The following is a 23263-nucleotide window of genomic DNA, read 5'->3' as shown; positions in this document are numbered from 1 at the left end:
AAAAAGGTGACCCATTGTTTGTAAGATTGCAAACTGTTACCAATTTGATTGGGAAGGACACGCAATGTAATTCCTAATATTTAGGACGTGAAGCTTCCAAAACGGAATCAATGGGGATTCTGGAAAGTTCAAACCCAAAAAGAAATTTGTCAAAACCAATAAGTCATTGTAACAAAAAAGACACTTTTGTTTAACACAGGGAACAAGAAGAAACACAAAATTAAGAATACGAGAGATTTTTAAGTATGTTTGAAACACGGTTACATGTGTTATATGTCATCATATAAGTGAAGGGACACTTGAAATAAAAATCTCCTCTACTTGTCTAATTACATGTGCCGGTTCTCTGGACATATTAAAAAAATCTCTATAAGAACCCAATGGGTTATGGATAGGGTTGGTTTGGTATGAGATACCGAACCAAAAATAGCATACCAAATCCTGAATCGAAAATTTTCAAGACAAGAATCCGACGACCGATCCCAAACCAAAATTTCGGGATTCTCAAAATATTTTTGGTATTTCAGGATTTCCTGAAACCGAACGTGCATCAAAATCCTAATAATCTAGATTGAAATTGAAATCATATGAACCTACGTTAAAAACCCAAATTGAAATAAGAGAGAGTGACAGTGAATCAGTGGTCGAGAGAGAGGGACAGAGTGAAGAGATGGTCAAACAGACCCATATCATCCTCTTGACCCGAGCCCCCAATTTGAAACCCTAAGCCCCAATTCAAAACCCCAACCTTAATTCGAAACCCCACACACACAGAGACTGGAAAGAATCGGTGGTGGGGGATGAAGCCGTGAGGTGTGGTGGTGGTCGGAGTGGAGAGAGTTCATCGAAGTTAGATTGTGAGAGGGTAGGTGGATGCTGAGCTTCAAATTCGAGAAGGGAGACAGAAAGACAGAGAGAGTCTAAAACTGAGTGAACTTAAGGCTTAAAGGTATGAGTCCTTCAAACAAACCCGAACTCTTGGTAAGGATCGACGATGCTATCACTTGAGTTGCTGCCATTCATGCAACATGTTTTTCAGTGAGGGATGAGAAGTCGAGAGAGAGAGAGAGAGAGAGATCAGGGAGGTCGGTCGAGAGAGAAAGGTGAGTCATTTGTGTGATGTGGCTGGATTCGAAGACGGTAAATAAGGAGGATGAGAGAGATCGCGAGAAATCGGCGAGGCTGAGAGAGTAGGGTGAGGTGAGGTCAAGAGAGAGTGACTGAGTGAGGGTTTTATTTGGATTCAATGGTTAAGATTAAATCTCAACCAAATCCAACGGCTGTTATAATTCCAAATATATGTTTAGAATGAAATAATATATATATATATATATATATATATATATTTTTTATATTTCGGTTCGGTTCGGGATTACTGAACGAATGAAAATGTGAGACTGATTCCCATATCAAAATTTAAGGATCGGTTCGGGATTAGGTACCGAAATTTTCAGGATTTTCGGTTCGGGATTTTTTTGGTTTGGTTTCGGGATTTTTACTGTTCGGTTTGGAATTTTAGGTTTTTTTTTTTCCACCCCTAGTTATGGATGCATTTAGCAAGGTGGAAGTTCAAAAGGTATAATGCTCTATGATTTATTAATAGTACATTTTTCTTATACTTCGCATACTATATGGTCTATGTCGACAAAGAGATGTAGAGATGTACACATACGTTGTCTTACATTCAATTCTAATACATAATACTATTTTAATGACGTATCAATTGGATCTAGAACGTACAAAATATTCTTCTTTTAAGTCTAAACTTTTATCTTTTATGAGTGGAGAAACTAACCATACTTTTGAACCCCCTTCAAATCCCAATTTTAGTTCCGACCTTATCAAGTAGCTTCTATTTTCTCTGACCAAAAAAAGTAACTTCTATTTTACAACTGGCTAACTTAAAAAAGTTTATTATCCTCCGCATAATGTAAGTTCCATCACCAATAGACATGCAAATAAGGTAATGTTAATTAATACTTTATTAATAATTTAATCATTAATAACCACGTCAACTAATTTAAAAAATATTATTTAAATAGATGATCTTCCTAACATTACCAATTAAAAATTAAAGTAAACACCGCAAATCGAAATCGCCAAAATAAAGAGAAATTAATTGGGGATTTCACAGGATTTGACTCTCAGTGTAGGTGGGTTTTAAGGGTAGTTCTATTCACATACGTACTTTTACCTCCCACACACCCTTGTTAATTTTTGTCTATTACTTCTTCAATTCATTCGATTCGACAACCGAAAATTAAAAGGAGTGTGTTAGAAGTAAAAGACGATGTGTGAATAGCACAACCCATTTTTTAATCAAGACTAGTATATGGGCACACACAAAGTATGTGCGAATTTTTTATTATTTTTGTTTATGAAATAGAAGGAGAGAGGAAGAGTGACACATCCTAACCCATAATGTGGTGGGGGCCAAGGCCGTGATGTGACAATTTGGTATCAGAGCCAATTCCTGGGCGGAAGTGTGTCGACGATGATGTTGGGCCCTTAAGGAGGGTGGATTGTAATATCTCACATCGCCCAGGAGAGTGGATCATGTAAGCTTTATATGTATATTCTCATCTCTACCTATCATAAGGCGTTTTGGGAGCTCACTGGTTTTAGGTTCCCTCGAAACTTCGAAGTTAAGCGAGTTCGCATGAGAGCAATCCCATGATGGGTGACCCACTGGGAAGTTTTCGTGTGAGTTCCTAGAAACAAAACTGTGAAAGCGTGGTCATGGCCCAAAGCGGATAATATCGTGCTACGGCGGAGTCGAGCTCGGGATATGGTGGGGGCCCGGGCCGGGATGTGACAAAGAGAGTGATAGAGAATGTGGGAGTGAAGTTTTATTTTATTTTATTTTATTTAGAGATATGTTAGGATTACATGTAGGTGATGACACACCCCTACCGAACGAGAGATGTGTTGGCCGTCACGTGAATGTGACGTAACTAAGTGCGCAACAAAAGTGATAATAATAAGAAAATGCAAATAAATAAAAACCAAAACTAAACTTATTTAACTAGAGATAATATGTAAGTGTGTGAAAGTGATCAAGTATAAGATACACGCATATCAAAGCATAGGTAAAACGAAAGTGCAGTCGAACTAACTAAGTACTAATTATACAAACAGGAAGAAGATCCCTACATTTATTTATGGAAACGTCAGAACTGCGGTGTAGTCCTCGTGAGCCACCAAAGATGAGCAACTACCTAGAATCTGGAGGGGCGCAAAACAGAAGGGTGAGTAGGCAAAAACAAAGCGTTTGAAAACGTATTTATCTTTATAAACATAATAACCCCTCTCCGTAAAATCCGTATAGTTTCTAGAAAATACTACTACGTAGGTATGAAAACCAATGCACAAGAGTAGCGAAAGTATGTCATGTCATGATATTTCAGCAATAATAAATGTAAGCCAGGTGTGAAACTAATATAAAATAGTATTCGAATAATACATGTACGTATTTATTCATATTTATTTAATTTAAAAACATTTCTCTTTTGATTACCAAATTGAAAAGGAAATTTTGAATTTTACCCATTTGGGTTCGGCTCTGGCCTTTCAGCCGACCCGCCAAACAGAAATCAAGTGATGAACCGACAGAACCGGAGCTGCTAAAGCTTAAAGCTTTTTCTCCTTCGCGGTCTCTCCTTATTACGAAAACCCTAATTCATGCCCTAACCCTAACCCCCAATTCCCAACCGTGAATTTCTAATAAAGACGTCGAATAGAAGAAGAAGAAAGAGATGGACTCCCAATTCCATCACAATTACTTCGAGAGGCGCCCAATCTTCCGATCCAAGACTCCCGCTGTCAAATGGTTCAAAGAATGGTATCTATTTTCCTTTTTCTTTGATTTTTAATTTGATGATTTGATTTGGTCTCCGATTAAATTTAGATGAAGACGAGCAAGTACAAGCTTTTCAACTTACTGGGTTTTGAATATTAGTGAAAATTCAGTTTTCATCGTCTCTGAAAAGTCCCTTCGATTCTTGGGTTTTGTGGTTCCAGATTATATTTGAAATAAAGTAAGGTACTTTTATGGACTCAATTGTAGGTGTTGATTGTTGGTAAGAAGTGAGAAGGGTGCATTGGGTTATCTGATAAATCATAATATTTTTTTTTTGAACAAACGATATTATCTATACTTAGGGGGAGGAGGGGTATGCTTAGCTTCACAATGGGCTAGTAATAATGTGGTACAAATTCGCCTTTGGCGAGAGCTGAACCTAAGACTTCTCACTTACAAGTGAAAAGGAATACCACTAGATTTTAGGACTAAGTGGCTCTGATAAATCATAAATTGAAAGAAAAGTTTTGTTTAGCAAATTCAATTCGAAAGAAACATAAAATGTCAGTTGAAGATTTGGTTACTGGAAAGTTGAGTTAAACGGCCTAATTTTATGTTCATTTATATCGTTTTAATGTTTAGGACCACAAAAGTGAAGAAAAAACAATAGTTTTCTGAATCTCTAGTTTTTCTCTTATAAATCGTGATTAAGATTCACGAACAATATGTCTAGAAGCGAGCTGCCGGCTTCTGTGGCGGGGGCTTGTAGAACCTTATGGATGAAGCATTTACTTGGATAATTTGAAGTACTTAACCTACCTTGGTTAATGGTTGCTACAAAATTGTTGTTAGGGTTCCACAAGATGTTGTAGCAACAGGTGGAAAGTGCTCTCTAATGAAATGGGTCACAGGTACTTCTTCTTCCCCACCATGTCCTGTACGGTGATTCCTGAAAATACTTCTAAACCACTTTACTTTGTAGTACGAGTTTTGTAGAAATGAGAAGGATAATATAAATTATTAAGTGTGTATGAATATAAAGAAACAGAAAAAGAAATTTCTTATCATAAAAAGGAAAAAAGAGATATGGAATTAGTATTGCCTTAGGTATGATGTATGAAGTCTACATGCTATTCGAGCTATGACTGATCTAATTCGTCATAGAAGTCTTATCTACTAAATTTTCCTTTATTTTCTTTGATTTGTATATAATATTATTATTGTGATGAAATATGACATTAAAATGTACATCAAGGCCATTTATGTGCATCATTGTATGCACGAACGCTCTTATTCAGTTAGTGTGAATACATACGTTAAGCACTTCACTCACTATACTTTCCCAAGTTGATATTTATTAAAAATCAATAGGGATTAGTGTCTTAACTGAGATCTTTCTGCTTTTGTAAGCCTATGGTTTGACTTCTAAAGTGTTTTCTAGGTTGTACTTTCTTGAGTTTGTGCTGTCATGTGTCTATAACATCTGATAAAATAGTTATTAAGTTCTTGATATGTCATTTAAGTGATGCATTGGGTTTATTAAAAAGCATTAGTTTTACTTTTGGCCTGAGGCTTAATGAATCACAAATAGGCTTAAGAAGGCCATCTTGGATTGACATGATGGGTGAGCATGTTCTGTTGTTTGTCTTTGTTCCTATGATATGAGTTTGGACTAATTTCTCATTTTTCTGTTTTCAATAGCGGATACATTAAAGGCTTTGAATGAGAAATCAAAGAAAACGGTGGCTCCAGAGCCAGAGCCAGAACCAACAACCGAAGTGCTTTTTCTTTGCAGCTATGATGGCTGTGGGAAGACCTTTATTGATGCTGGTGCCTTGAGGAAGCATTCTCACGTCCATGGGGAGAAACAATATGTTTGTCACTATGAGGGTTGTGGAAAGGTATTGTTTCCGTCTGTATGGTCTTTTCCTTGTAGTGTTGTAGTGTCTGTTTTACATGGATGGAGTAAAGCTATGGGTTACTGTCATGTCAAACAAATGGAGAAGAGTTGTCAGTTTCTTAATTTGGTACCCAAAAGCAAAATACAAGAAGAAGGTATTTGTTTATGTAGTTGGTCTAATATTTTTTCCCAGCACTTGTAAATTCTTGTTCGGTCCCAAATGTGCAATTCCTATAGTTTCTTGTTGCACTAGTGTGGGTACTTTAAAGCAAGGATATATTGGTACGTACGCTATGGAACTCTGGGAAAAAAGGGTAAAGGGAAAACGAAAATCAATGGATTGATACTGATATTCCATTAGAGTTTCTTACATCTTATTGAATTTGAAAAATAATATTTTGAATGCTGCAGAAATTTTTGGATAGTTCAAAGTTGAAAAGACACTTTCTTATTCATACTGGAGAAAGGGATTATGTATGCCCTCATGAAGGCTGTGGTAAGGTATTATCTTATCCATTACTAAACTGTTTTGTTTCAAGTTATCTTGGCATCTAATGTTGAAGTTTTGATGGTTTAGTTGTACTTTCCCTCCGACAAACTATACGATTAGATTATCTGTCTGAAGGACGCATTATATTATCTTCCCTGCTATGTTATCTTAAGTTAGTTTCCTGTGCACATTGACAAGGTAATTAGCTGCTGCACATTACAGTTCTAGCGAGGAGTTTATAACATATTCTCAATGTATCATTGATATGTGGTGAAATCTTTGTTTATTTTTTGTTAGTTCGATTTTTGTAGCTCACATTCTGTTTTAGAATGAACCAGAGTTGCATGTCTAATATAAGCTAGACTACACCCTACATGTGGAAAATAGAATCTGGTAATTAATTGCAGTTCTGGGCATCCTTAACAAAGGCTTCTTAAGATAATGATTATCGTCATGCAAGTATTTAATTTTACACTTCCAATCAAGAAAAAAAAACTGTCACTATCAGGGTAGTATCACAGTAGCTGTTTACTTGAACCATTTTGTGCTTTTCATAAATTTGATGTCTATTTTCGGCTTCATAAATTCCTTTTATTTGTGGGTGTTTAATATGCATAACTGATTTTGTTTTGTTGTAATTAATTTCGAATATGACTTTTGCAGGCCTTCTCCCTGGATTTCAACCTTAGATCGCACATGAAAACACATTCGCAAGAGAACTATCATATCTGTCCATACCCAGACTGTGGAAAGAGATATGCACATGAGTACAAGCTTAAAAACCACATTGTAGCTCACCATGAAAAGGTTTGCTAATCCTGCCTCACTTTTATTATTTATGAAATATTTTGATGCAATTGTCTTCATTTGTTTTTGTTACAAAATATTGTGTGAATGTTTCATAGCTGCATCTCGAACTATTATTGATTGAAGTATGAGTGCATTTAGTATGAAGGCAATATGATTTTTTTTCATTAAATTTGCATTGAAAGAATAAAAATAGAGTTTCAATGGGAGAATAATACTCTACATGCAAATGATTGTCAGAGTGAAATTGAAGTAAAATATTCTTCTTAAATAGTTGAGATTTATGATTTATCCTATTTTATAAGTTGACATGTGGATTTCACTAATGTAAGAAACTAGAGCTTCAAAAGTCTTGTTTAGCAATTTACATAAGCATTCAAATCCAATTCTGTTCTTCTGGATTCACCAGTCCAAAGACAAAATCAGTGAGTATCGAAAAAAAGGTACAGGTAAGTCACCTTTAATTAGTGGGTAGCAAATCATCTTGATGTAAATGACAGAGAACAAACAAGGTGCAGGTAAAGGCCCGTTTTCTGTACAAATCTAAAGCTTGTGTTACTTTTGTGCAAAATATAAAAGTCCTTTATGAATTCACAGGCACATTAAGGTCCTCCTTAGTTCTTACCAACAAAAATATCTGAAAAATAAGGCCAAAATATCTCCCTTCAGTTTGGACATTCTTATAATCGCTGATATTAGTGTCATACATCTATTTTTCTGGATTTTCTTAACATAGGAAGTATGGCTTGATTCGCAATATTAACACTGATTTTGCAGATGCCCATCGACGAGCCAGTTTCTGTGCCAAAATATGCCACCCCACCTGCAGAGAAGCAAATCAGAACTCCGAAGCCTCCTTATAGCAATGCATCATTGGATCGCCCTTATGCTTGCCCATATGACGGGTGTAGTAAGGCGTACATCCATGAATACAAGCTTAAGCTGCATCTCAGGAGAGAGCATCCTGGCCATGTGTCTGATGAGAATGCAGAGAATCCTGCTAATAATGCTCATAACGAGATGGATGAAGCCAGTGATCAAGATGCCTATGCTGGAAAACGTATGAATGGCAAGAGCCAGAAACAAAACAGGCCCAAACCTAACTTGAAGTACCCGCCTGCCAAAATTGCTCAGCGTAAAGGCTCAACTCCATCTCCTGCACCTATGAACACAATGAAGAAACCCTGGCCGATCAAAGAAGATGTTTACGACGAAGAAGACAGTGAAGAAACAGAGGAGGACCGTGACAATGTCGAAGATGGTTGGAGGTACGGTGAAAACAATGACGACGATGATGAGGAAACGGAGGATGAAGACTAGATAGTAGATATTCGTGGAGGCTCATTTTCATTTATTACTTTTTTTGTCAATTTTCTTCTTAAAAAAATGGAGTTGGAGGCACTTTGTATGTAAAACCCACCTACTGCCATTTTTATTTAGGTTCTGTGTTATGTTCCTTTGGAAGGGACACTGACTAAAGCCTTTGGAGAGTCCAATCGGATTGGATCTGCTCTGATTCATATTTGATATGTTAAGTTGTCGGGTTATCTATGAATGAATAATTGAATAATCTGATCCTTTATTTAAGTAATTTGCCAATTCGGTCCGTGAATTATTATATGGGTAAAAATTAAGTCTATAAATACTTTTCCTTTATGAACGATAACGTTATTGGATTAAATTGTTAAATGTTAGGAAGAAGGGAATTAGTTGGGATCGAAACCGCACTAGGATGCGTAGTCATTATGTTCTTAAATTCGTTAAAAATTGTTAATTTGAAGTTATTTAGTAAATTTTCTAAGAATTTGAGCCACGTGATTTGAGTGAGAAACATGTTGAAGGGTGGATTGATATTTTATACAGAAATTTGAATTTATGAACTTGCTTTTCCAAAAAAATAGTCTAAGGAGTTAATTTTAGAGGGTTAATTAATAGATTTAAAGTTTATAATGTTAAGAGTTCATAGGTGAGAAATGATGGTAGTACACTCTAAATTGTGTTGAGTTCAAGTCAAGGGATTTAAAATGACAAGGGTTTAGATATAATACTTACAAAAGGGAGGAAATAGACAAATTTTAATAATTAAAGATTTATTTTTTAGAAAAAGTAATTTAGAGATGAAATTTTCATTTATATAATAATTCAAGGGCTCACTACATTTTACACTCTTCAAGTTTAAGATGAATTTAAAAATGGACCATGAAGTTCTAATTTTCTCACATTGAACAGTAAGGTTTTGAAATTGTTTTAGCTACACATTGTCTCTTTGAATGTCTAAATTATCCATTAAATTGTTGAGTCTTTTTTTCGTTAATATAGTGCAAATTTGGCTTACACATTAGTCCATATAATGGTCTCAAACTCATCACGTTTGCTATTTAATGATTTATCATACAATCAAATTAACGACGCAAATTGATACAATTTCATTACCGTTAGATATAATATGACCAAATTGAAATCTCGTGACTCATTTTAATAATCACTTCATATCCGAAAAGTGTAATATATTATTAACTCAATTTAATGACTAAATCAACAATTTATGTTATACAATTATATATATATGAAATCAACAATTTATGTTATACAATTTTATATATATGACTAAGAGAAATAGAATATTAAATTGAGAGAGCAATTTGAATAAAACACAACGGCCTAGGAGATTTGATTAAAGTGAAGAGAATGAAAATGGGAAATATTTACATAAGATAAAAAATATGCACTTATTAATAGAAATTGTCCTACCATCATTTTTTCATACACGTAAGTGAAATCATGATGTTTTTTGGATAATTTGAATAAACTGAAGTGGTTGTGATTGAGGAGAATATGAGAGGAGGTGGGCGGTTGAAGAGGCTTTAATTTTGTACTTTTTGACAAAATGACAATTATATCCCTATTTTTCTTATTTTACCCTCATTTTTTTATAAAATGATAATTATATACCTATTTTGTTCGGACGCTGTGCTCTCTGCTAGTATATTTGTAAACGAAGAAAAGTAGCTTCTGTTGATAGTGATACCTCTCTCTCTCTCTCTCTCTCTCTCTCTAGACTAAAACCTGAGGAGAGAGAGAGCAAATTGTTGGGGGCAATGGCAGGAGCAGCAGGAGAAGGCTCAGGCTTTGAGATTGCCCAAGATGAAGCTGTTGCGATTAAAGATAAGTATGCCAATAAGCAGAAGGCGTGTTGATCAATACAAGGTTAGCTGTTTCTATTTTACACTTATGATTGCAGATAAATGTGCATTATTTTTTATGTATTTTTGTTTATTTATGTGCCTTTGGGTTGTAGATTGAACTTCGAAATCCATGCCGGCAAGGAAAGAAACTGCTTGTGCTGGATATCGACTACACTCTGTTTGATCACCGGTACCTGCTTCAACTTATGCGGCCTTGTGAGTTGTTCTTTCTTCATACGATATTTCTACTTTTTCAGAGCTTCCATGTGTCTTTCATTTGCCTTTACACACATTGTCTTTTGTAGTTCTTCACGATTTTCTTACAGCTGCTTACGCGGAATATGATATCGGTCTGCAACCAGGTTAGTTCATTTGAAAACGAAATGCTATACCAATTCTATATAAAGACAGAAAGATCGGATGGATTGATTAAAACTTCTGTGTTCTTTATATAGTTTAAGCATTTGTGATACAGGTATTTCCTCGTTTGTTTCCGCGTTATTAAGTATCATGCTCATTTTCTAAACCTGCCTAGGAGACTGTCGTATAACGTTGGAAGTGCATTGTTTGGATGTTATTAAGTATTATACCTCTATTTTTTTTTTCTTTCTATTATCTCTTGTCGGGTCGCACTTGGTGCGATGGCAAGTGCCTTCGCCCATGAGCGGTAGGTCTCGGGTTCGAGACTTGGGAGCAGCCTCTCCATAAATGGGGGTAAGGCTAGTCGACATTCACCTCTCCCAGACCCTGCGTAAAGCGGGAGCCTTGTGCACTGGGTACGACCTTTATTATCTCTTGTCGGATGAATTGTTTGAATCACGAGTAAAAGAAACTGCATATGTAGAACCAATAATGTGTTAGCATCAAAGTGGAAGAAAGATAATCTGTTATCGTAAAGTTTCATGTTGCTAGACCTTGAGTTAGGACTGCACATTTAGACTAAGTTTTGCTAATATGGGTGTGTGTAAATTTTAGAGAAGCTATATATGTCGAAAAGAGTATGAATTTGCATCAATCTTTTTTTCTTCTTCCCATCTCAGTCTTGTGTGATGGCATAAATGGAAGCTTAAGTAGAATAGCAAGTCAAGAGCTTCAAATTTCTTGCCACCTGTGTAGTAATTTATATATGTTTCATTTCTGCAGCAAGAAATGGGTTGAAATGAAGAACTCATTGTCATTCAACCGAAGTTTTACATAAGAGACAAAGACTATCCAATACATTATAACAAATGACTTTGTGGCGGTGATTACAGCTATTCAACTATCAATAATGCATTATTTTAGGTTGAAATGTGGAAGCATCTACGAAGTAGCATGGCAATACTTTGTAAGCTTGTGAATCTGCTTGACTGTGGCACGAGTAAGGTGCAATTCCCCACTAGCCTTTTCTGAGCTCAGAAGGGGTGGATAACCGTGGTTCGCCAATAGTTGTACCTCTTTATAAAAAAAAGTTAATAGAGAAAAACTCAAATGTGAAAGGATAATTAAAAACTGTTATCAAGATCGGCGGTAAATGATTCAACCATTTACAAAATTTGAACTTAGGACCACGATCTACCAGATCGCTGTATGAGCTATTAAGTGGTGTTCCAATATAATTCATAGGAATTTCAAGGAGGCATAAGTGGGTGGATCAACTTTTTTTAAATCCGGTAGTACAAGGGGAATTTTAGTGATCACGGAAAAAGAAGTTACGCAAGGAGGTGGACCACCATTTCTGGGCTCCACTGATAAAAACTACTGCAAAATGCGAATTAGGATTAAACTTGTAGCATAAAGTAATTACCCTGTGAACTCCGTCCTTCCACGCCAAGCCTCCAAGCTCAGTCTGATATGTTGCAGCTGGTTTAAATACTTGTCCCCTTCATCACAAGAGCGAGCTTACAAAACTGCAGTTTTTACTCATAGTTATTGCAAAATGAAATTATAGGTTGGTGCCAGCAATTACCAATGTAATTATTGTGGCAAGGCAACCGCTGGGACTGGGACTAATGTGAATGAAACTGATTACCGGTGATCTGCAAGTACGGCCATCGCATGCCAGCACGTGAATAGCTGGGAGTGCTCAGCAATCCCAACTACAAAATCACAGCTCTTCTAGACTATTTAGCAATGATCACAGTTCAATTTGATTCTCGCGGGATCTTTGATTGCAAGCCATTATGCTTAATTTGGACTCAATTCCCTGAGGTATGTATTACGATCATGTAATTATTTGTGGTATGTGAGCTCTGCGGGCCGGTTTATAAATCTTATTTTTAGTATGTGAGTACCGCAGTTTTCATTTGCTGTCTAACTATCAGTTATAATCAGTTCTACAGTTCCAAAAACACTATAATGTTTGATGATCTACGAAGAAACTTTGCGATGAACCCACAAAATGGTTTGATCATCAAGCCATTCAAGAAGGCCCATTCTAGCCGAGACAGTGATCATGAGCTTTTGAAACTCACAACCTACTTGCTTGCTATTGCGGAACTTGATGACTTGAGCAACCTTGATCATAACAACTGGCAGTCATTATCTGAGGACAATGTCAAAGGGCGCCGTCGGCATCAATGATCTTTAAAGGTGTCATTTTTTTATCATTCTTGCAATTTTATTGTCTTGTTTCTTTGTTGATTACCATTTTATCCATGTTTGCAAGCAATATAATGTCCCATGTAATACCTTCTTTCACTTCCAGGATTGCCGATATTCGCTCCATCACGGGATGAACTGAGCTAACCTGAAGCCTGTGACGGGAATTCATCTGCAACCGAGACTCATCATTTCCATATCTGTGTGAATTTCTTCTTGAACTTTAGCACAAGTAGTTTTGTGCTTCCTGGGCACTGTTGGAATTTACTATATAAACCTATACATCTGTTATAAGCAGCGATAAAGACGTTAGCATAACCTTATACCTCAGGGCACTGTAGATGTGGTTGGAGATATGTTAAATGCTAATAAATAATAAAAGTAAACAACTAATTAACAGTGTATGAACAATGAAATAATATTAAACAGAAATATTGAAGATCGCGGCTTGCGTACCGTAATGTCCTTGAAACAGAAATTTCGTTCATACTCAGTGCTTGTAGTTCTACAGACGTTTGCTTCACCATGATTCAACGATCAAATCAAAATTCTAGCATTGGAAAACTTGACTTCTGGCAAATATCTGTGTGGTTTTCTCATAAAGGATATTTGTGATTGTAGAAGAAGAATGTTGATTTTTTGTGTCCTAAATGTCATGCTGATGAATGTATATTGGGACTATGCATGTTCGCAATGTGGGACAATGAAATTTCTACTTAAAATTTCCAACATATGTTTGTTTATTTTTGTATACATGCACTGCTTTTTTGTGTATAATACACGTGTACTATACGCGTAACAAAACATGTATTAGAAAACAAAATTACGACTATGGGTCCCATTTTTTCCCGTCATATCCCCTCCTTTCTTTCACAGCCATTCAAAACATTTCCAAGCTAATTCAAAGGTGAAGATTAGGCCACATCACCAACCACCATTCTTACATGTCTTTAAACCCAAAACGACGACGTTCGTGGACCCAAAACCCTAACAATGTCACTGCAAGTCATTTCATAGTTCAACACTTGTTTTCTTAGCATATAAGGATGAGGTTGTACGGATGCAACAATTGTTTTCTTTTAGAAATTTCACTGTAAATCATTACGTAGTTCAACCCAAAACTCAAACATTATTGTTTGAGATAAAACGATTTTTTGCCAAAAGGTCTTCGAGATTAGTATAATTCTTCATTTTGGTTCATGAGATTTAAAACTAATAGAAGTGGTCATTGAGATTGTTCACTGTTAATTATTTTGGTGTTAAATTGAGGGTATCTTTGTTAAATCAGCCCCTCCACTGATGACTTTTTCAATTTCATAGAAATATTTTACAGAATGATCAAAATATAGGTAGGGAAAGACAAATAGAGAAGGTAGCTAGTATTCCTTTTTCCTAATTGTTTTATATTAGAAAAAAAAATAGTAATTAAAATGAGTAAACCCAAACGGAAGGCCAAATGGCCCGGATGTCATTACGCGTGAGCTTTGAATGTTTACACTCTCAGAAACCAACTCACAGAGTCTTAGACGCATCTTAATCTTAATTAGTACTAATTAACCTCCTCCTCCTTTTAATTGCATCCAGATTTGGGAAAACACTAATTCCTCCACCCTCTCACACTACATTAATTGCAATTAATTCTTCATTCCTCTCTTTTTTTTTCTTTCCATAAATAATACTTTCTTCCTTTTTTTTTTTTGGAAATAATTATTGTGTTCTTCGTTTTTGTTTTCGAGTCTCTCTCAACTTTAGAGAGAAAGAGACAGAGACATATATACGTGTTTTCGAGTCTTTGATCTACATATAGTTTTTGTTTGTGACAAACAATAGAATAATTACATTATGTTTTTCTGCGTTGAATTATGTATATATGTCATCAATAGTGCAATTTGAACAGTTTGATTAGAAGAATTATATTTATATTCCTAATGTTTGGCCGGGGTTAATTAATTTGGAGAGATAGATTAAACCCCTCTTTCTGGAGATTGGTGTTCAAAGATCATCAAGTGCTATGAAGAAGCTCTTGATTTTCACCTTCTCTCTCATCACCTCCTTCTCATTGTCATGTAAGTATACATACCTCTCTCTCTCTCTCTCTCTCTAAAAGATTTTATTTAGTTAATTTCTTGAGATTTTTGATGAAAAAAATTGCAGTTGGGTTCGATCCATTAGATCCATATGCCAACATAACCGTCACTTGGGATTTTTTGCAGCAAAGCGAAAGCACATCTGACGTAAGTCTCTTTTTCTTAGTTAATTACCCATCTCCCCTTCATTTTTTATTAGTTTTGCATCAACTTTACATTCTTATTGTATCGCAAGAAAATCCTTTTTTCATGATATATTCCGACCCGAATATCTAAATTGACATTAGAATCGAAACATGCTAACGGACATTTAAAAAGTAACGAAGCCAGCACCATTCAATTAGATGTTCATATAGATTTCTAGGTCGGAATGCGTCCTTTCACAATTTTTTAGTAGTGTCTTTTGGCCTATCGTGGCTTACAATGCGTTTAAAAAGTGACCACTCATCTAATTTGTAAATGGTTGCGAGAGATGCACCAAATTTAGATGCATGGGCTAGGCACGTGGGATGCGTGACATGTCGTTTTGCATTCCAGAATGTTTGTTTTGTTTGAGTCTGGATCCTTGCAGAATCCGTGAATCGCATCTGTTCATCGTATATTATGCGGTTATAAATGATTTTAAATATTTTTATTTAAAAATAAATATAAACAGTACTTGACAAAAACTAACCGCACAAAATATAATGAACAAACACGATTCACGGATCCTCAGAGTTCTCACCAAAAGATCCGGAGAGGATCCTATTGGGTTTTGTTTGAGGTTGAACTTAGATTTAGTCAAAAAAAAAATTTGGTGGGTGAGGTTCACGCTGGAATCCTTTTTTTTTTTTATCCTAAGGATCCTGTGATCGTGACCGTTCATCGAATATCGTACGGTCAGAAATCATTTTAAAATTTCAAATTTAAAATTAAATATAAATAGTACCTAACGAAAAAGAACTGCACGATGTACGATAAACGATCACGATCACAAGATCTTAGTATCCCCACGCTGAGCTCATCAGGATTGCTTCAGAGATTCAATCAGCTTACATTGGGCCAATTTAGACATTGTATGTGATGGGACAGAAAAAGGATCACAATATTCCTTTTTATTTGTCAGACTTCTGGGTCCAGTACTAGGTTTGTCGCCTAAGTTACCGAAATACCCCTCTAAGGGCCCTGGTATTTTCGACCTAATTCCCCTAAAGATTTTTAAAGAATTTGATAATGCGATTGTGAGACATTGGTTAAGGGCAAAAGGGTTATAAGACTTAAAAATAGACTTTAAGAAAAGACATGAAGTGTTTGGAGCTAAAGGAACACTTGACGCAAAACAGAATATAATAACAGTCTATAATTCATATAGCCGACTTCATTTAATGGAATAAGACTTGTTGTGGTTGTGTTGAACTTACATGATGTTTACTACACGATTTGATTTCAGATAAAAGTATCGATATACAACTTCCAGCAATTTCGGCATGTGGATCGCCCCGGTTGGAAGCTGGGTTGGAGATGGCAAGGTGATGAAGTGATATGGAACATGTGGGGAGCTGAGGCCATTTATCAAGGAAACTGCTCTCGGTTCAAAGGCGCACCAGAGCGTCCTCATTGCTGTGAAAAGGAGCCGGTGATCATCGATCTCCTCCCCGGAACCCCTTTTAACAAACAGTTCTCCAATTGCTGCAAGGGAGGAGAGCTTTCTTCCATGGTCCAAGACTCTTCCAAGTTTCTATCTGCCTTTCGGATGAATGTTGGAGCATTTTCCAACAATAGTACAAATATAAATATGCCCGACAATTTCACCCTTGGACTCCCTGGTTACACCTGCGGCGCGCCAGTCCAAGTCCAACCGACTAAGACTAGCCAAGATGGCCGGCGATGGACAGAAACTCTCGGTGAGTGTGAGAACTAAAAAACTTCACTAAGCATCGGAATCTTATATAACTAAGTTTTACAAACTTAGGCAAAAACTAGACAAAAGTGCTTTTTACAGAATCACTTTGAACGCTTCTTGGAGAAGCATGCATTTTCTGGTCAATAGTAGATTAGAAGCACTTACCTAAGAGTTGTTGGTCTAGTAGTTAGGTCCTTGGTTTGCTCCCAAGTGGTATGGGGTTGACTCTCTCCCACGGTACCCACCTAGCAAATGCTAGAGTTTCTCGTCCCCAAATGTTGTGGGGTCAGGTGAAGGGCTTGGTGATTAGTCGGGTCAAAGACTCGAATACACTAGTTTAAAAAAAAATAAAAATAAAAATATTAGAAGCACTTCGCTTTTAGTGAAAGGTTTTAGGGTTTAGCTTGGTAAACAATGTTTAGTTTTCTATGTAACATGTTTATTGTGGTTTTCTTGTAGAGACATGGAATGTGACTTGTATGTACTCCCAGTTCAGAGCATCACCTTCTCCAAAGTGCTGTGTTTCCTTGTCTTCATTCTACAATAGCACCATTGCTAAGTGCCCCCGGTGCAGCTGCGGCTGCCAAGGACTTCCCGGAGCAAAATGCGTGAAGTAAGATCTCTTGGTTATCGATTTTCTAACGGAAAAAGTCTGAAATTAGCATCACATTTTGATGATTGAAGCAACTTATCTCTGCAAGTTTTACAATGAACATTGGTTATTTGCACAAATTTCTTGGGACATGTTAGCTCGAGTCATTTAAGTTTTTATTTATATTTGTTGGCAGTTGCTGTTTTTAAGAACCAATTCTTGTGATACTAAATCTGCAGGCCAGGTGATGAGTTACAACTTCCTGGTGAGCGCGAGACTGAAGAACCATCACCTTTGGTGACTTGTACACGACATATGTGCCCGATAGGAATACATTGGCATGTTAAGGAAAGTTACAAGGAGTACTGGAGGGTTAAGATCACAATCACCAATTATAATTTTGTTAAAAACTATTCTGACTGGACCTTAGTCGTTCAACACCCGAATTTGCAAAGTCTAACGCAGTTGTTCAGCTTCAACTACCACCCTCTCGGTCAGTATGGAAATATAAGTAAGTTAAACAAACCAAAAGCCCGATATTTTCTTCTTATTCACGTAGAAAATTATTTGCAAGTAACATTGAGCTGCATTGCATGTATATTGCTTTCCGCAGATGATACAGGAATGTTTTGGGGGATCAAATATTACAACGACATGTTACTCAGTACGGGAAAGAATGGGAACGTGCAAACTGAGATGGTACTGCATAAAGATGAAGGGGTTTTCACTTTCAGAGAGGGATGGACATTTCCCAGGAGAATTTCATTCAACGGGGATGAATGTGTGATGCCCTCTCCGGACGAGTACCCTAGACTTCCCAATAGGGCTCATAGGGCAGCAGCATCAAGGCCATTGATCGTAGTTTTCTCCTCGTTGTTGATCCTTGCAGCTTCGTGATGACAAAAAGTCTGAAGGAAGAAATATCGATGATTTTTTATTCATGGACTGCATTTGTAATCTTAAATTAATTTAAACTCAATATTATTTGATTGGACAAAAGCATTCAGCCTTATTCTTTTGACATGTAGCAAACTACCTCTCTCAACAACAATATTCCACAATTACACCATAAAGTCTACGAACAATGCTATTCTGGAACTGAGAAAAGCGAAAGCTCCATGGCATGTTGAGAAGCTACGAACCAAGAACACTCCAAAAACCGAACAGAGAGCCTAGTCCCAAGCTCAGATAGAACCAACCATCTTCGAGTAAATAGCTCCCCATGTGTTTTTGAACAACTACTGGCTGCATTGTCCGATTTTCCTTGCAGCTCACGTTGAGTGGAAATCCACAAAGTTCATTGCCAATTAGCTGTTCTGATCAAAGCCCCCGAGCTGTGTGCATTGGGGAATCTGTCCGGTCAAATTGTTATAAGACAAATTCAAGGTACCAAGATATGTCAACCTCGACATGTTTGGAGAAATTTCACCAGAAAGTTTGTTCATGGAAAGATCAAGAGACTCTAACATTACCATATCACCAATCGTTGAAGGGATTTTTCCAGTCAATAGATTTTTCGATATGTTCAATGATTGCAAGCTGATGAGGCTGGTCAATTCCTCGGGAATCTCTCCAGATATCATGTTGTGTGAAAGGTCCAAGTTAGCTGATAGGATTTTTAACGTCTATGCAAATAGGGTCAAAATCACATGAAATACTTGCAAAAATACAAGGATGTTGTAGTATAGATGCTCATGCAAGGTCGTTTTCCTCAAGGACTATTTGGATAATTTATGTAGAAACAATTCCTAATTAAATACTTAGAATTAAAACTTGAGAAAAGAGAGTTTGAGAGTGGGTAATATTAAAAACAAATTTTAAACAAAAACTAATATAATCAAAGAAAAGAGTTTTAAATACCAATTTATAAAGACACTAGGGTTCCACCATCACCTAGCAATCCTATGAATTTCTATCAATTACTTAGGATTTACACATGCCACTTCGAAGGTTAGGTTTTCCTAATATATATTCTCCTCGTGATATTCAAGCAAGAACATATATCTAACATGCAATCCATCTGTGATATTCAGATCAAATATGAACATGCAAGGCTCATTAAGTTTTATGAAAACCTTTTGAAGAACCATGCAACCCCTAAGAACGTGATGTTCGCCTTAGATGAAATTACAATTATTAATCACAAGAAGCAATACTCAATCCTCCGGTGATATTCCGACCGAATTGCATCCAATTACTTGTCTAAACATCCTAATGGTGGCCAATCATCAAGATAATTAGATAGTTTAAAACAGTGATCAATAATTCAAAGTGTGCATGCAATCAATCATAAGCAATTAAATAAAAATTACATATTCATGCTAAGGCTCAAAGCTTCGCCCTAGCAAAAAGGAATTAGTTATGCATATTCATAACTGAAATCATAGAAAATATTATTAAGAAGAAAATGAATGAAAACACTTTAAAGTAGTAAATCTCCAAGAACCCTAGCAAAGTTCTTTGTCTCTGAAGTTGAATAATAATAAGCGTAGTGTAAAACTATAGACGGCCAAAGCAATATATTTGCTCAGCCCTTACAAACCCTAAGACCTAGGTTTCTTATTCCAACTAGGAAGCTAAGAAAAATAATGAAATATCTTAGAAAATAAAACCCTAATTAAACTAGGAGAATCTGCCAAGTACTTGTCCAGCCACGTTTTAGCCTCATATCTACTCCAAATCCGGCCCAAGATAGCTTGTTTTAAAGATAAAGACGTTCCGAACACATCTCCAGAAGGCCACGAAACCATCCGATGTCATCTTGGGCTCTAAAAACGCAATTTAAGCCTAGAAACGTCATTTTCCAGCACCGTGCATTACTCCTTTATTTTATCGCCAGAAAATAACCGCTTGATGGAAAAATCCCTATTTTTGATAAGATCAAGCTAAGTGACTCACGAAGGTCTTGCAACTGGAATTACTCCAAAAGGCGTCCATTTGGTCACGCTTTGCTCCAGAGGAAGTCGAAAGTCCTATATTGAAAATACAATTCAAAATATCAAAATTCTTCCAAAATATGAACCAAAATATACCAAGAATAGGGTTAATTATATAATATAAAATTCACTTATCATTAGCTACCAAGATTTGGAGATTGACAAGACTGCATATTTCGTTAGGAATGTCACTCTGAAGCTTATTGGAACGAAGGATGAGAACGATCAAATTTGAAAGACTTTCTCCTATCCACATTGGTATGCTTCCAACAAACTTATTTTCGCCAAGGTCAGCAACTAACAGGTGACAATTCTGTAGGGACATAGGCAACTCTCCAAACACGTGATTATTGCGCAAGTGCAGCCATTCGAGGAAAAGTAAGTATCCTATGGAGCTTGGAATGTTCCCTGTCAAATTGTTGTTCTCTAAATTTAGGACAATCAACTTTTTCAAAATTTGCCAACAATCAGGAATTGGTCCATCAAGAAAGTTGTTCTCAAGATAAAGAATTCTGAGTTGTTTTGGCCCATCTATGCTATCACAAAAGAAGTGAAAGATGGATCCGGAAAATGTTGAATTGGAAAGATCTAGTACATCAACGGTGGAGGAGACGAGAGGTAATGGACCATTGAACTAGTTTGAACTTAGGTCAATTATGTCTAAAGGAGCACCAACTATATTTGGAACTTCCCCATACAATTGATTGTGAGAGAGATCGACAAATCTTAGTTGGGAAGAAAAGTTCCAAAACCAGGTTGGGATGGTACCTGAAATTCTTGTGTTGACCATGCTTAGATACTGCAATTGTGTTTGTCTCTGAAACCACAGAGGTAACTCTGGCCCTAGATACCAAGAATCTAAGAACAACACTCGGAGTTGAAATGGTGGATGCCAATCTCTACTGGTTTCCAGAGTCAATAAATTATTCTTTGTATAAAGTTTCACCAATTTTTTAAGATTGGTAAAATGAACTTTAGAGACGACACCCTTGAGGGAATTATTATGAATGCGTAATTCTTCTAAGGATGACAGATTTCCTAAGGACGTTGGAATGGAACCTGATATTGAATTGCTTGAAAGATCAAGGAAACGTAATTTTTCAAAATTTCCTAGCTCATCTGTCAAAAGACCAGAAAGATTATTATTGGATAAGCTCAAAGACTCTAGTTGACTTGAATTGCACCTAGACAAACTTTCAAAGATTTCGGATATCCTCCCATTGACACGGTTCCTCGATAGATCAAAAACCGTCAACTTGCAAAGATTTCCCATTGAGGTTGGGTGTTCCCCTTCAAGTTGATTATGAAATAAGTCAAGATTGACGATGTCTGTTAAGTTTGCAATGGAGCTTGAGATTTGGCCATGCAAGTGATTGTAGGAAAGAAATAATGACTCGAGATGGCTAAGGCTGTACAACCATTTTGGTATAGTAGAACTGATGGAATTTCCCTCGAGATTAAGAACTTTAAGAGCAGAAGCATTTGCAATTCCAAATGGTATTTGATAAATTCTGCAATCAGACATATTCAAGTACTCTAGCAAAGAGGGGAAAATGTTTGTCACCTGGAACAAATCGGATGCTTCTCTGAGATCTACACCACTCATGTCCAGGTGCTGCAGCTGAGAAAGACCAGAAATCCATTGCAGGCTCTTAACCTCAAAATAGTTACCATGGAGGTCGAGAAAGTGTAGATTATAAATATTCCCCAGCTGATGAGGAATTATTCCCTGAAAATCTGATTGTGAGAGGTCAAGATGTCTTAAACTTGTAAGAGAACCGAAGAAGTTGGGAATCTGCATTCCTTCAAAATCATTGCTGCTTAGGTCCAAGTAAGTGAGATGGCTTAGATTGAGCAAAGAAGGATTCAGCTTACCACCCAAATAGTAATCACCAAGGTGGAGCGCGTGGACATGGCCGGTTAAGTTACCGCAGACAACTCCAGGCCAAAAGCAACAATCTCCTTCGCCAATCCAGGATGAAAGCCTGTTCGAAGAATCAAGAAGATCTTGCTTGAACATCATAACGGGCTTGCCTCTCATTTTCTTTGAAAGGAACCCGAAGTCCCAGATTTGCATTGCCCAAACTAAGGGGAGTGGCTGCAATGCTTAGGAAACTCACAAGTAAAACAAGTTTCAAGGGCCTATCCATGAGTGATGAGGTTGTTTGCGCAATAAGTTATTGTTGACCCTAAAAACTACTAAGCCTATGTGGCACACATGCCGAGTAACTAATGAGCTAACTACGTCATTCGGTTGTATGCGGGGCGTGCCAACTCGACGGTCGAGCTCGGCCGAGGAGTAAAATATGGTGATGTTGCTTTGGGTGCGCTGCTAACTTCTGAATCTCGCGACTGTGGCCGAGGAAGGAACACGTCTCGGCCTTCGGGTTCTAGAGCCTGAAGACAAGGCTGCTAGTTCTGCGAAGTTCAATATCAAATTCGGCTTTCAATGTGCCGAATGTAGTAACTTGTAACACCTCACTTCGCCGAGAAGGCTAATGAGATGACCTCTGCCAATAAAGATTTGAAAATCCTTCTCGACCGAGACTTGGATGGATAACCAGTCAGCCCTGTCGCAGTGTTGTTTATCCAAACTGAAGATGCTTCACGGTCTGCTGATTCTACGGCAACATGGCTGTTTATTGAAACTGAAGATGTTCGTCGGTTGCCTTCACAATGCTGTTTATCCAAACTGAAGATCTGTTGGCGAAAAAGGAAAATAAAAATCTTAAGGTTGTTGAGAGGTTTCGCGTAGAGCGAGGGTTTGCGCAGGGCAGTTTGTGTGTTGAATTGGAGGTCCCTATAATGTTGTCTGCCGCTTGGTATTTATAGAGACCTGCATGCCTAAGTCGTGGAAAACAATCCCAATTGCACTCTGACTCCAAATCTTTAACAGTTGCTGTTGACCACGCATTTATCTCATGCATATTCACAATAAATGGAACTCTGAAAACTTTATCTTTTATGCACCTACATTCACGCATTAGACCTTATCACATCAATCA

General features: G+C 36.9%; 4 protein-coding genes and 1 pseudogene across 6 annotated transcripts; 3 read left to right on the top strand and 2 right to left on the bottom strand.

The window, feature by feature from the left end:
• Nucleotides 1–3481: 3481 nt before the first annotated feature.
• On the top strand, nt 3482–8566 carry LOC103428953 (zinc finger transcription factor YY1). Its single transcript, XM_008367088.4, has 6 exons — nt 3482–3841; nt 4652–4710; nt 5501–5700; nt 6111–6200; nt 6853–6996; nt 7774–8566. The coding sequence occupies exons 1-6, from the start codon at nt 3756–3758 to the stop codon at nt 8314–8316; spliced, it is 1122 nt and encodes a 373-aa protein (XP_008365310.3). The 5' UTR covers nt 3482–3755; the 3' UTR covers nt 8317–8566.
• Nucleotides 8567–10030: 1464 nt separating this feature from the next.
• LOC103428977 (ubiquitin-like domain-containing CTD phosphatase) lies at nt 10031–13069 on the top strand. Its single transcript, XM_070826441.1, has 8 exons — nt 10031–10203; nt 10295–10397; nt 10487–10543; nt 10657–10666; nt 12112–12133; nt 12237–12371; nt 12495–12752; nt 12868–13069. Exons 1-7 carry the CDS (start codon nt 10141–10143, stop codon nt 12741–12743), a joined length of 639 nt encoding a protein of 212 aa, XP_070682542.1. The 5' UTR covers nt 10031–10140; the 3' UTR covers nt 12744–12752; nt 12868–13069.
• Nucleotides 13070–14208: 1139 nt separating this feature from the next.
• LOC103428952 (COBRA-like protein 6) lies at nt 14209–18334 on the top strand. The gene is made up of 6 exons (XM_008367087.4): nt 14209–14827; nt 14916–14995; nt 16278–16731; nt 17190–17343; nt 17562–17833; nt 17936–18334. The coding sequence occupies exons 1-6, from the start codon at nt 14773–14775 to the stop codon at nt 18217–18219; spliced, it is 1299 nt and encodes a 432-aa protein (XP_008365309.3). The 5' UTR covers nt 14209–14772; the 3' UTR covers nt 18220–18334.
• LOC139198172 (receptor-like protein EIX2) lies at nt 18232–20431 on the bottom strand (annotated as a pseudogene).
• LOC103411079 (receptor-like protein EIX1) lies at nt 18232–22447 on the bottom strand. 3 transcript variants are annotated; one of them, XM_070826167.1, is made up of 3 exons: nt 22134–22447; nt 20390–21995; nt 18232–19070 (listed from the first exon to the last, which is right to left on the bottom strand). In XM_070826167.1, exons 1-2 carry the CDS (start codon nt 22333–22335, stop codon nt 20893–20895), a joined length of 1305 nt encoding a protein of 434 aa, XP_070682268.1. In that variant the 5' UTR covers nt 22336–22447; the 3' UTR covers nt 18232–19070; nt 20390–20892. The 3 variants fall into 3 exon arrangements, with proteins under 3 accessions (XP_070682268.1, XP_070682269.1, XP_070682270.1); XM_070826168.1 differs by having other exon boundaries at nt 20404–21987; nt 22134–22438; XM_070826169.1 differs by having other exon boundaries at nt 20390–21987; nt 22134–22432.
• Nucleotides 22448–23263: the final 816 nt, after the last annotated feature.

The sequence above is a fragment of the Malus domestica genome, chromosome 08, assembly GCF_042453785.1.
Source record: "Malus domestica chromosome 08, GDT2T_hap1".
NCBI lineage: Eukaryota > Viridiplantae > Streptophyta > Magnoliopsida > Rosales > Rosaceae > Malus > Malus domestica.
Note: the sequence above shows the minus strand (reverse complement) of the source record. Positions and strands in the feature narration are given on the sequence as shown.

What these genes read in the sequence shown, in the direction of transcription:
- LOC103428953 (XM_008367088.4), top strand. Translation starts at nt 3,756, where the DNA reads ATGGACTCCCAATTCCATCACAATTACTTCGAGAGGCGCCCAATCTTC. An exon ending in ACTATGAGGGTTGTGGAAAG is followed by an intron (nt 5,701 to 6,110) that starts GTATTGTTTCCG and finishes TGAATGCTGCAG; the next exon opens with AAATTTTTGGATAGTTCAAA. An exon ending in CTCATGAAGGCTGTGGTAAG is followed by an intron (nt 6,201 to 6,852) that starts GTATTATCTTAT and finishes TGACTTTTGCAG; the next exon opens with GCCTTCTCCCTGGATTTCAA.
- LOC103411079 (XM_070826167.1), bottom strand. Translation starts at nt 22,335, where the DNA reads ATGCAAATCTGGGACTTCGGGTTCCTTTCAAAGAAAATGAGAGGCAAG. An exon ending in TGGTGATTACTATTTGGGTG is followed by an intron (nt 21,996 to 22,133) that starts GTAAGCTGAATC and finishes TCTCACAATCAG; the next exon opens with ATTTTCAGGGAATAATTCCT.
- LOC103428977 (XM_070826441.1), top strand. Translation starts at nt 10,141, where the DNA reads ATGAAGCTGTTGCGATTAAAGATAAGTATGCCAATAAGCAGAAGGCGT. An exon ending in GGCGTGTTGATCAATACAAG is followed by an intron (nt 10,204 to 10,294) that starts GTTAGCTGTTTC and finishes TTTGGGTTGTAG; the next exon opens with ATTGAACTTCGAAATCCATG. An exon ending in TGGTGCCAGCAATTACCAAT is followed by an intron (nt 12,134 to 12,236) that starts GTAATTATTGTG and finishes GCACGTGAATAG; the next exon opens with CTGGGAGTGCTCAGCAATCC.
- LOC103428952 (XM_008367087.4), top strand. Translation starts at nt 14,773, where the DNA reads ATGAAGAAGCTCTTGATTTTCACCTTCTCTCTCATCACCTCCTTCTCA. An exon ending in CACCTCCTTCTCATTGTCAT is followed by an intron (nt 14,828 to 14,915) that starts GTAAGTATACAT and finishes AAAAAATTGCAG; the next exon opens with TTGGGTTCGATCCATTAGAT. An exon ending in CGGTCAGTATGGAAATATAA is followed by an intron (nt 17,834 to 17,935) that starts GTAAGTTAAACA and finishes TGCTTTCCGCAG; the next exon opens with ATGATACAGGAATGTTTTGG.